Source organism: Scyliorhinus canicula, chromosome 8, assembly GCF_902713615.1.
Source record: "Scyliorhinus canicula chromosome 8, sScyCan1.1, whole genome shotgun sequence".
NCBI lineage: Eukaryota > Metazoa > Chordata > Chondrichthyes > Carcharhiniformes > Scyliorhinidae > Scyliorhinus > Scyliorhinus canicula.
This window is the reverse complement of record NC_052153.1, coordinates 198,441,707-198,454,898: the sequence shown is the minus strand read 5'-3', so window position 1 is coordinate 198,454,898 and position 13,192 is coordinate 198,441,707. Positions and strand designations below refer to the sequence as shown.

Sequence of the window (13,192 nt, the reverse complement as noted above, 5' to 3'; positions counted from 1 at the left end):
AATATCAGAATAAATTATAGCTTATTTTTGTGCAATGGTTTGCTGAATGTATTTTGTACACCAATCTTATTTGCTTGTTTAATTACTCACCAACTTCATCTGCAACCATGATCCAAGTTTAGTATAAAAATTGCTAAAGATTTTAAAATTTGGGTTAATCTCTTCCACTAATAGAAAAATAAAATACTGGGGGGGGGGGGGGGGGGGGGAACGAGCAGGACTGGCAGTAATGTGGGAAATCTAATAGAAAATCACGAGCTGGAACATCAAAAAATTCAAACTAGGAACAGTGGACAACTTGTTTTAAGATTAGAAATTGCTTTGCGAGGATTCATAGTGTACTGACCGATATTTGGGGTAGGCTTGTCTTTACTTTGTCCAATCAGATTGGTTTGGGGAGGGGTGCAATAGCTATGAAAAGGAAGTTATTTTTAAAACTCTTTATTGTCACAAGCAGGTTTACATTAACACTGCAATGAAGTTACTGTCCGGGTACACAGAGGGAGTATTCAGATTGTCCAATTCACCCAACAGCACGTCTTTCGGGTGTTGTGGGAGGAAACCCATGCAGACACGGGGAGAACATGGCGACTCCACACACACTGACCCAAGCCAGGAAGCAAAACTGGAGCTGTGAAGCAACAGTGCTAACCCCTGTGCTGCCCATACACACAGTACCGGGTTATAGACAAGAATACAGCAAGGGAGGTTTAACCATTTATTAAATACATCAATAAATTACAGTGATTCTTTACACCAATCAATAGGAATACACAAATCTGATTGCTAGCCCCAAATGCATCCTTTAGCCCCAAATGCATCCTTCATTCCAAGGGACAGGAAAGTGCAAAAGCAAAATGAGGGGGGGGGGGGGTCACATGCTGTTGTGAAGCATCTTTCATGGCTTCACAATGCCCCCAAAACATTTTACAATCTTTTGAAGTCCAGAAATTATTTTATACACCACAAGATCCCAAAAGCTGCACTGAGATAATTGAGCATTTGGTCTTTTTCGATGATGGGGATTGTGATCCAGAACAGATCGAAATATACAGTAGTGAAGTGGGGGGGGGGGGTTGTAGAAAAGCAGACAGGTTCTTGCATTGACCTACTCCCCCAGATGTTTAGTGTGGAGTGGATAATGGGTTATACCCAATGAGCAGATGCAGATCTATGTAACGGACCCAAATGACCACTCAGATATCATCGAAGATGCGGCTGCGAGACATGGAGAGATACCGTCCACTTGGCTGGTACCTAAAGGAAGAGGGAACATGGTCAAGCTCAGCAAAAACAATTCCAGCCCCTCCAGCTGCAACTCTGGGTTTCGCTCCCATGTATATACAACTGACCTCGAGTGCCCCAGTAACCCCACCCCCACCATGGGATCCCCGTGCCGCCCCTGCGCTCTGTACCTCCCCAGCTCAGAGTTGTGATCAGGGCCATCGTCACTGAAGGAGTCTGCATTGAAATCCATTGGCTCCGGATCCTGCAGCAGCTCCAGACAATCTCTCTCTGTTTTGCTGTTCGAACGGCAATATTTGGAAGCTGAGAAAAAGATGCATTTGAAATGAGTACAAATCAGTTAACAGACAGGATTGCTCACTGAAAACTGAAACTTAGATATCAACAGTGATTCGGGGAGAACGAGAAAGAAAAGAACAAACGTACTCTCCAGAGAGGGCAACAGAACGAGTAAGGTAGGGGCGGACATTCCCACTCACCGCGCTTCGTGGCCTGCAGGGATTCGGCAATTTCAGTGTGAGATCCTCTATTTCGTGTGAATTCCTCTTTCTGATTTCCATAACGTTCCTTCCATTCCTGCCAAAATAATAACTTTTTACACAGGAGCTCTACTCTGACTGGTGGAGTTAAAGGGAATGAAAGACGGAACCAAACATGAGGCAGGTTGAGGATTGAAGGAGCTACAGCTTACCCTCCGCCGACTCTCCCCATCCTCCAGACGCTGCCGTTTCCGCTTCTCTGCAAAATAATTACAAACATTTGTCAGGGAACAAGTCAACCACACTGCCTGATACAAAGCCGCCTCCCGCACAATCCCCATCACATCAACGCGTCAGTACCCCAAACTCTCCCTCAGATGAGAATTATGATTCAGATAAGTGTACTTCACCTCTTTTAATCAGCTCCTTCCCTTCTTCCACAAGGTCAGATGTCATTTCATTGTCTCCCATAAATTGCTGGAAGCCGAGAAGGTTCAGGCAGCGTGTCCCCAGGCTAATGAGAAAAATGTTCAAAGTCAGGAGCACAACTTTGAGAATCGCACAAATATCCTCTCGACACTGTCCCCATCAAACACTCCCAGGACAGGTACAGCACGGGGTTAGATACAGAGTAAAGCTCTCTCTACACTATCCCCATCAAACACTCCCAGGACAGGTACAGCACGGGGTTAGATACAGAGTAAAGCTCCCTCTACACTGTCCCCATCAAACACTCCCAGGACAGGTACAGCACGGGGTTAGATACAGAGTAAAGCTCCCTCTACACTGTCCCCATCAAACACTCCCAGGACAGGTGCAGCACGGGGTTAGATATAGAGTTAAGCTCCCTCTACACTGTCCCCATCAAACACTCCCAGGACAGGGACAGCACGGGGTTAGATACAGAGTAAAGCTCCCTCTGCTCTGTCCCCATCAAACACTCCCAGGGCAGGTACATCACGGAGTTAGATACAGAGTAAAGCTCCATCTACACTGTCCCCATCAAACACTCCCAGGACAGGTACAGCATGGGGTTAGATACAGAGTAAAGCTCCCTCTGCTCTGTCCCCATCAAACACTCCCAGCACAGGTACAGCACGGGGTTAGATACAGAGTAAAGCTCCCTCTACACTGTCCCCATCAAACACTCCCAGGACAGGTACAGCACGTGGTTAGATACAGAGTAAAGCTCCCTCTACACTGTCCCCATCAAACACTCCCAGGACAGATACAGCGGGGGGTTAGATACAGAGTAAAGCTCCCTCTACACTGTCCCCATCAAACACTCCCAGGACAGGTACAGCACGGGGTTAGATACAGAGTAATACTCCCTCTACACTGTCCCCATCAAACAATCCCAGGACAGGTACAGCACGGGGTTAGATACAGAGTAAAGCTCCCTCTACACTGTCCCCATCAAACACTCCCAGGACAGGTACAGCACGGGGTTAGATACAGGTTACCTGAAGTATGTAGCAATACAGAGGATGACAACCAGTGTGGGGTAATATATGTAGAACCCGTCAGCGATGAAGGAGATGACCCGCATTGAGCCCATAATCTGGGGAGAGACGGCACAGTCAATAACGGAGCAGTCACCATCACGCCAACATCCATCCCATCATCACCACAACCTTTCCCAATGTCACCCATCACTCTGACACCTGTCAGTCCATGTCTGCCCCGTGTCTCTCACCGAGGTATAAGCTGTCTGCTCTCTGGTCTGGTGCGAAATTGCAGAATCCATGTGGATCAGTCCCAGGAAATTCAGACAAAGTGGCGGCGTCAGTCTGCAGAACAACCTGCAAGAGGAAACACACTTAAATCTGACCCACAGGGTGTGCACAGTACCCCCTCCACCCCCACTCACGGAATCCATACTGTACCCCCCCCCCCCCAACCGGGTCTGCACTGTACCCCCTCTCCCCCCTCACAGGGTCCGCAATGTACCCCCCCCACAGGGTCCCCACTGTTACCCCCCCCCCCCCACAGGGTCTGCAGTGTACCCCCCCCCCACAGGGTCCGCACTGTACCCCCTCTCCCCCCTCACAGGGTCCGCAATGTACCCCACCCCCCAACCGGGTCCGCACTGTACCCCCTCTCCCCCCTCACAGGGTCCCCACTGTACCCCCCCCCACAGGGTCTGCACTGTACCCCCCCCACAGGGTCCGCACTGTACCCCCTCTCCCCCCTCACAGGGTCCGTACTGTACACCCTCTCCCCCCTCACAGGGTCCGCACTGTACCCCCCCCCACAGGGTCTGCACTGTACCCCCCCCCCACAGGGTCCGCACTGTACCCCCTCTCCCCCCTCACAGGGTCCGCACTGTACCCCCCCCCCACCCCCCTCACAGGGTCCCCACTGTACCCCCCCCCCCACAGGGTCTGCACTGTACCCCCCCCCCACAGGGTCCGCACTGTACCCCTTCTCCCCCCTCACGGGATCCGCACTGTACCCCCCACTGGGCGGGGTGGGACGGGGCAGTCAGGGCGGGGAGGGGCAGTCAGGGCGGGGTGGGACGGGGCAGTCAGGGCGGGGAGGGGCAGTCAGGGCGGGGTGGGACGGGGCAGTCTGGGCGGGGTGGACGGGGCAGTCAGGGTGGGAGGGGGCAGTCAGGGCGGGACAGGGCAGTCAGGGTGGGAGGGGGCAGTCAGGGCGGGGCGGGGCAGTCAGGGCGGGGCGGGGCAGTCAGGGCGGGGCGGGGCAGTCAGGGCGGGGTGGGGCAGGCGGGGTGGGGCGGGGCAGTCAGGGCGGGGCGGGGCAGTCTGGGCGGGGTGGGACGGGGCAGTCAGGGTGGGACGGGGCAGTCAGGGCGGGGAGGGGCAGTCAGGGCGGGGAGGGGCAGTCAGGGCGGGACGGGGCAGTCAGGGCGGGGAGGGGCAGTCTGGGCGGGGTGGACGGGGCAGTCAGGGTGGGAGGGGGCAGGCGGGGTGGGGCGGGGCAGTCAGGGTGGGACGGGGCAGTCAGGGCGGGGTGGGGCAGGCGGGGTGGGGCGGGGCAGTCAGGGTGGGACGGGGCAGTCAGGGCGGGACGGGGCAGTCAGGGTGGGAGGGGGCAGTCAGGGCGGGGCGGGGCAGTCAGGGCGGGACGGGGCAGTCAGGGTGGGAGGGGGCAGTCAGGGCGGGGCGGGGCAGTCAGGGCGGGACGGGGCAGTCAGGGTGGGACGGGGCAGTCAGGGTGGGACGGGGCAGTCAGGGTGGGACGGGGCAGTCAGGGCGGGGCGGGGCAGTGGGCGGGGTGGGGCAGTGGGCGGGGTGGGACGGGGCAGTCAGGGTGGGACGGGGCAGTCAGGGTGGGACGGGGCAGTCAGGGTGGGACGGGGCAGTCAGGGTGGGACGGGGCAGTCAGGGTGGGACGGGGCAGTCAGGGCGGGGCGGGGCAGTCTGGGCGGGGCGGGACGGGGCAGTCAGGGTGGGACGGGGCAGTCTGGGCGGGGTGGGACGGGGCAGTCAGGGTGGGACGGGGCAGTCAGGGTGGGACGGGGCAGTCAGGGCGGGGCGGGGCAGTCTGGGCGGGGCGGGACGGGGCAGTCAGGGTGGGACGGGGCAGTCTGGGCGGGGTGGGACGGGGCAGTCTGGGCGGGGTGGGACGGGGCAGTCTGGGCGGGGTGGGACGGGGCAGTCTGGGCGGGGTGGGACGGGGCAGTCTGGGCGGGGTGGGACGGGGCAGTCAGGGTGGGACGGGGCAGTCTGGGCGGGGTGGGACGGGGCAGTCTGGGCGGGATGGGACGGGGCAGTCAGGGTGGGACGGGGCAGTCAGGGCGGGACGGGGCAGTCAGGGTGGGACGGGGCAGTCAGGGTGGGACGGGGCAGTCAGGGTGGGACGGGGCAGTCAGGGCGGGGCGGGGCAGTCTGGGCGGGGTGGGACGGGGCAGTCAGGGCGGGGCGGGGCAGTCAGGGTGGGACGGGGCAGTCTGGGTGGGACGGGGCAGTCAGGGCGGGGCGGGGCAGTCAGGGTGGGACGGGGCAGTCTGGGCGGGGTGGGACGGGGCAGTCTGGGCGGGGTGGGACGGGGCAGTCTGGGCGGGGTGGGACGGGGCAGTCTGGGCGGGGTGGGACGGGGCAGTCTGGGCGGGGTGGGACGGGGCAGTCTGGGCGGGATGGGACGGGGCAGTCTGGGCGGGGTGGGACGGGGCAGTCTGGGCGGGGTGGGACGGGGCAGTCTGGGCGGGATGGGACGGGGCAGTCAGGGTGGGACGGGGCAGTCAGGGCGGGGTGGGGTGGGGCAGGCGGGGTGGGGCGGGGCAGTCTGGGCGGGGCGGGGAAGTCTGGGCGGGGCGGGACGGGGCAGTCTGGGCGGGACGGGGCAGTCTGGGCGGGATGGGACGGGGCAGTCAGGGTGGGACGGGGCAGTCAGGGTGGGACGGGGCAGTCAGGGTGGGACGGGGCAGTCTGGGCGGGATGGGACGGGGCAGTCAGGGTGGGACGGGGCAGTCAGGGTGGGACGGGGCAGTCAGGGTGGGACGGGGCAGTCAGGGCGGGGTGGGGTGGGGCAGGCGGGGTGGGGCGGGGCAGTCTGGGCGGGGCGGGGAAGTCTGGGCGGGGCGGGACGGGGCAGTCTGGGCGGGACGGGGCAGTCTGGGCGGGATGGGACGGGGCAGTCAGGGTGGGACGGGGCAGTCAGGGTGGGACGGGGCAGTCAGGGTGGGACGGGGCAGTCTGGGCGGGATGGGACGGGGCAGTCAGGGTGGGACGGGGCAGTCAGGGTGGGACGGGGCAGTCTGGGCGGGGCGGGGCAGTCAGGGTGGGACGGGGCAGTCTGGGCGGGGTGGGACGGGGCAGTCTGGGCGGGGTGGGACGGGGCAGTCTGGGCGGGGTGGGACGGGGCAGTCTGGGCGGGGTGGGACGGGGCAGTCAGGGTGGGACGGGGCAGTGCAGAGTCCACGAAACACGGAGCAATCATCTGAAAATCTGAGCCAAGCTGTCCTGGGGTAACATCAGTAAGAGGGGCCAGTTAGCTTAACTCTGGTAGTAGGGAAGATGCTGGAATCTATCATCAAGGAAGAAATAGCGAGGCATCTGGATAGAAATTGTCCCATTGGGCAGACGCAGCATGGGTTCGTTAAAGGCAGGTCATGCCTAACTAATTTATTGGAATTTTTTGAGGACATTACCAGTGCAGTAGATAACGGGGAGCCAATGGATGTGGTATATCTGGATTTCCAGAAAGCCTTTGACAAGGTGCCACACAAAATGTTGCTGCATAAGATAAAGATGCATGGCATTAAGGGTAAAGTAGTAGCATGGATAGAGGATAGGTTAATTAATAGAAAGCAAAGAGTGGGGATTAATGGGTGTTTCTCTGGTTGGCAATCAGTAGCTAGTGGTGTCCCTCAGGGATCCGTGTTGGGCCCACAATTGTTCACAATTTACATAGATGATTTGGAGTTGAGGACCAAAGTCAATGTGTCCAAGTTTGCAGATGACACTAAGATGAGTGGTAAAGCGAAAAGTGCAGAGGATACTGGAAGTCTGCAGAGGGATTTGGATAGGTTAAGTGAATGGGCTAGGGTCTGGCAGATGGAATACAATGTTGATAAATGTGAGGTTATCCATTTTGGTAGGAATAACAGCAAAAGGGATTATTATTTAAATGATAAAATATTAAAACATGCCGCTGTGCAGAGAGACCTGGGTGTGCTAGTGCATGAGTCACAGAAAGTTGGTTTACAAGTGCAACAGGTGATTAAGGCGGCAAACGGAATTTTGTCCTTCATTGCTAGAGGGATGGAATTTAAGACTAGGGAGGTTATGCTGCAATTGTATATGGTGTTAGTGAGGCCACACCTGGAGTATTGTGTTCAGTTTTGGTCTCCTTACTTGAGAAAGGACGTGCTGGGGCTGGAGGGTGTGCAGAGGAGATTCACTAGCTTAATCCCAGAGCTGAAGGGGTTGGATTACGAGGAGAGATTGAGTAGACTGGGACTGTACTCGTTGGAATTTAGAAGGATGAGGGGGGATCTTATAGAAACATATAAAATTATGAAGGGAATAGATAGGATAGATGCGGGCAGGTTGTTTCCACTGGCGGGTGAAAGCAGAACTAGGGGGCATAGCCTCAAAATAAGGGGAAGTAGATTTAGGACTGAGTTTAGGAGGAACTTCTTCACCCAAAGGGTTGTGAATCTATGGAATTCCTTGCCCAGTGAAGCAGTTGAGGCTCCTTCATTACATGTTTTTAAGGTAAAGATAGATAGTTTTTGAAGAATAAAGGGATTAAGGGTTATGGTGTTCGGGCCGGAAAGTGGAGCTGAGTCCACAAAAGATCAGCCATGATCTCATTGAATGGCGGAGCAGGCTCGAGGGGCCAGATAGAACATAGAACATAGAACACTACAGCGCAGTACGGGCCCTTCGGCCCTCGATGTTGCGCCGACCTGTGAAACCATCTGAAGCCTATCTGACCTACACTATTCCATATTCATCCATATGTCTATCCAGTGACCACTTAAATACCCTTAAAGTTGGCGAGTCTACTACTATTGCAGGCAGGGCGTTCCACACCCCTACTACTCTCTGAGTAAAGAAACTGCCTCTGACCTATATCTGTCCTATATCTCTCACCCCTCAATTTAAAGCTATGTCCCCTCGTGTTGGTCATCACCATCCGAGGAAAAAGACTCTCACTGTCCACCCTATCTAACCCTCTGACGATCTTATATGTCTCTATTAAGTCACCTCTCAGCCTTCTCCTCTCTAACGAAAACAACCTCAATTCCCTGAGCCTTTCCTCGTAAGACCTTCCCTCCATACCAGGCAACATCCTAGTAAATCTCCTCTGAACCCTTTCCAAAGCTTCCACATCCTTCCTATAATGTGGTGACCAGAACTGCACGCAGTACTCCAGGTGTGGCCGCACCAGAGTTATGTACAGCTGCAGCATGACCTTGTGGTTCCGAAACTCAATCCCCCTGCTTATAAAGGCTAGCACACCATATGCCTTCTTAACAGCCCTATTAACCTGGGTGGCAACTTTCAGGGATTTATGTACCTGGATGCCGAGATCTCTCTGTTCATCTACACTACCAAGAATCTTGCCATTAGCCCAGTACTCTGCATTCCTGTTACTCCTTCCAAAGTGAATCACCTCACACTTTTCCTCATTAAACTCCATCTGCCACCTCTCAGCCCAGCTCTGCAGCTTATCTATGTCCCTCTGTATCCTATAACATCCTTCAGCACTATCCACAACTCCACCGACCTTCGTGTCATCTGCAAATTTACTAACCCATCCTTCTACACCCTCTTCCAGGTCATTTATAAAATGACAAACAGCAGTGGCCCCAAAACAGATCCTTGCGGTACACCACTAGTAACTGAACTCCAGGATGAACATTTGCCATCAACCACCACCCTCTGTCTTCTTTCAGCTAGCCAATTACTGATCCAAACCGCTAAATCACCTTCAATTCCATACTTCCTTATTTTCTGCAATAGCCTACCGTGGGGAACCTTATCAAACGCCTTACTGAAATCCATATACACCACATCAACAGCTTTATCCTGATCCACCTGTTTGGTCACCTTCTCAAAAAACTCAATAAGGTTTGTGAGACATGACCTACCCTTCACAAAACCGTGTTGAGTATCGCTAATCAACTTGTTCTTTTCAAGATGATTATAAACCCCATCTCTTATAACCTTTTCCAACATTTTACCCACAACCGAAGTAAGGCTCACAGGTCTATAAATACCAGGGTTGTCTCTACTCCCCTTCTTGAACAAGGGGACAACATTTGCTATCCTCCAGTCTTCCGGCACTATTCCTGTCGACAAAGACGACATAAAGATCAAGGACAAAGGCTCAGCAATCTCCTCCCTGGCTTCCCAGAGAATCCTAGGATAAATCCCATCTGGCCCAGGGGACTTATCTATTTTGACATTTTCTAAAATTGCTAACACCTCCTCCTTTTGAACCTCAATTCCATCTAGCCTGGTCGACTGAACCTGAGTGTTCTCCTCGACAACATTGTCTTTCTCCAGTGTAAACACTGACGAAAAATATCCATTTAATGCTTCCCCTATCTCCTCTGATTCCACACACAACTTTCCACTACTATCCTTGATTGGCCCTAATCTTACTCGAGTCATTCTTTTGTTCCTGATATACCTATAGAAAGCCTTAGGGTTTTCCTTGATCCTATCCGCCAACGACTTTTCGTGTCCTCTCCTCGCTCTTCTTAACTCTCCCTTTAGGTCCTTCCTGGCTAACTTGTAACTCTCAAGTGCCCTAACTGAGCCTTCATGTCTCATCCTAACATAAGCCTTCTTCTTCCTCTTGACAAGTGCTTCAACTTCCTTAGTAAACCACGGCTCCCTTGCTCGACAACTTCCTCCCTGCCTGACTGGTACATACTTATCAAGGACACGCAGTAGCTGTTCCTTGAAAAAGCTCCACATTTCAATTGTACCCATCCCCTGCAGTTTCCTTCCCCATCCTATACCTCCTAAATCTTGCCGAATAGCATCATAATTGCCTTTCCCCCAGCTATAATTCTTGCCTTGCGGTATATACCTATCCCTGCCCATTGCTAAAGTAAACATAACCGAGTTGTGATCACTATCACCAAAGTGCTCACCTACATCTAAATCTAACACCTGGCCGGGTTCATTACCCAGTACCAAATCCAATGTGGCCTCGCCACTTGTTGGCCTGTCTACATACTGTGTCAGAAAACCCTCCTGCACACACTGCACAAAAACTGACCCATCTATAGTACTCGAACTATAGTATTTCCAGTCAATATTTGGAAAGTTAAAGTCCCCCATAACAACTACCCTGTTACTCTCGCTCCTGTCAAGAATCATCTTTGCAATCCTTTCCTCTACATCTCTGGGACTATTCGGAGGTCTATAGACAACTCCCAACAGGGTGACCTCTCCTCTACTGTTCCTAACCTCGGCCCATACTGCCTCAGTAGACGAGTCCTCAAGCGTCCTTTCTACCGCCGTAATACTTTCCTTGATTAACAATGCCACACCCCCCCCTCTTTTACCATCTTCTCTGTTAGAACATAGAACATAGAACATAGAACAGTACAGCACAGAACAGGCCCTTCGGCCCTCGATGTTGTGCCGAACAATGATCACCCCACTTAAACCCACGTAACCCGTATACCCGTAACCATTAACCTTACACTACGGGCAATTTAGCATGGCCAATCCACCTAACCCGCACATCTTTGGACTGTGGGAGGAAACCGGAGCACCCGGAGGAAACCCACGCGCACACGGGGAGGACGTGCAGACTCCACACAGACAGTGACCCAGCCGGGAATCGAACCTGGGACCCTGGAGCTGTGAAGCATTGATGCTAACCACCATGCTACCGTGAGGCCCCTACAGAAACATCTAAATCCTGGAACCTGCAACAACCATTCCTGTCCCTGCTCTACCCATGTCTCCGAAATCGCCACAACATCGAGATCCCAGGTGCCAACCCATGCTGCAAGCTTACCCACCTTATTCCGGATGCTCCTGACGTTGAAGTAGACACACTTCAAACCAGCGTCCTGCTTGCCGGTGCCCTCTTTCGAACTTTTAACCCTATCCCTGACCTCACTACTCTCAACATCCTGTACACTGGGACTACAATTTAGGTTCCCATCCCCCTGCTGAATTAGTTTAAACCCCCCCGAAGAGCACTAGCAAATCTCCCCCCCCAGGATATTGGTACCCCTCTGGTTCAGGTGAAGACCATCCTGTTTGTAGAGGTCCCACCTACCCCAGAATGAGCCCCAATTATCCAGGAAGCCAAAACCCTCCCTCCTGCACCATCCCTGTAGCCACGTATTCAACTCCTCTCTCTCCTTATTTCTCACTTCGCTAGCACGTGGCACGGGTAACAACCCAGAGATAACAACTCTGTTTGTTCTAGCTCTCAGCTTCCACCCTAGCTCCCTGAATTTCTGTCTCAAATCCCCATCTCTCTTCCTACCTATGTCGTTGGTACCTATGTGGACCACGACTTGGGGCTGCTCCCCCTCCCCCTTAAGGATCCCAAAAACACGATCAGAGACATCACGAACCCTGGCACCTGGGAGGGAACACACCAACCGTGAGTCTCTTTCGTTCCCACAGAACCTCCTGTCTGTTCCTCTAACTACGGAGTCCCCAATGACAAGTGCTCTGTTCCTCTTCTCCCTTCCCTTCTGAGCAACAGGGACAGACTCTGTGCCAGAGACCTGCGCCCTATTGCTTACCCCTGGTAAGTCGTCCCCCTCAACAGTATCCAAAACGGTATACTTGTTATAGAGGGGAACGACCACAGGGGATCCCTGTACTGCCTGCCGGTTCCCTCTCCCTCCCCTGACGGTAACCCATCTACCTTCTTCTTTTACCTGAGGTGTGACTACCTCCCTATAACTCCTCTCAATAACCTCCTCCGCCTCCCGAATGATCCGAAGTTCATCCAGCTCCAGCTCCAGGTCCCTAATGCGGCTCTCGAGGAGCTGGAGTTGGGTGCACTTCCCGCAGATGTAGTCAGAAGGGACACGAGAGGTGACCCTTTCCTCCCACATTCTGCAGGAGGAACATTCAACTGCCCTAGCCTCCATTCCCACTGAACTAACTTCCCAACTACTGAAAAATAAAAAAAATAAAAAACTTATTAGTTTAGCAATCCAACGGACAGAGCTTTTTTTTTTGGTTAGAGGAGGAGGATGGGTGGGAGACACTACATAAGTAGATGGCCGACTCCTGCTCCTAGTTCTTATGTTCTTATGTCTTCACACGAGGGAGTGGAGATCTGGAACCCACCTAAAGGTGTTGAGGAGGCCAGTCAATTGATTTCTGGGTCGAGAGACTGAACGCTGGAACAGACTCAACACAGTGAGTGCTCGGAGATGGAGTGTGCGAGGTGAATATTAATGGGTTTACAGTCATTACAACACTCACATGCCACTGAAGAGCAGACTGTATGCGTCAGTCTGATGATGTGGAGCCAGGTAGTAGTAATTGAAGACACGAATCCTGAAGACAGTGGAGTAGATGCAGTTACTCAGGAAGAAGATACTGATGAAGCAAGCGAGCTACAGGGAGTGACAGCAAGAGGATTAGCATCGAGGGAGTCAATCTGCAGTTGCAAAACACCCCAACCCCCTGGTACCCACCTCAATGTACAGGTAATTGTAGGTTTTCTCTGCCACCTGAATGAAGATGGCGAACAGTGAGAGGACGGGGCTGGTGCTGAAGAAGGTGCATTCGGACCAAACCACAATTATCGAAAAAACTGACAGCAGCACAGCTAGAATCCGGTAACACACTCCACGGAGTAAACATTCCCAATACCACTCTGTGGGGGGAAAAGGGCAGCATCAAGAGGAGGCGAGGGGGCCGGGTGAGGGGAGGAGAGGGGGCCGGGTGAGGGGAGGGGGGGGGGGGGGGGTGCCGGGTGAGGGGAGGGGGGGGGGCCGGGTGAGGGGAGGAGAGGGGGCCGGGTGAGGGGAGGGGGGTGCCAGGTGAGGGGGA

The 13,192-nt window shown here is 54.2% G+C and overlaps 1 protein-coding gene across 1 annotated transcript; it reads right to left on the bottom strand.

The window, feature by feature from the left end:
• Positions 1-705: 705 nt before the first annotated feature.
• On the bottom strand, positions 706-13,026 carry LOC119969961 (G-protein coupled receptor-associated protein LMBRD2-like; the record flags this gene model as incomplete). The annotated part of the gene is made up of 9 exons (XM_038803928.1): positions 706-1,257; positions 1,416-1,548; positions 1,725-1,821; positions 1,937-1,983; positions 2,135-2,238; positions 3,188-3,285; positions 3,421-3,526; positions 12,620-12,753; positions 12,835-13,026. Coding segments are annotated over 9 exons (972 nt in total), but the record flags the coding sequence as incomplete, so codon positions are not given.
• Between the last annotated feature and the right edge of the window lie 166 nt (positions 13,027-13,192).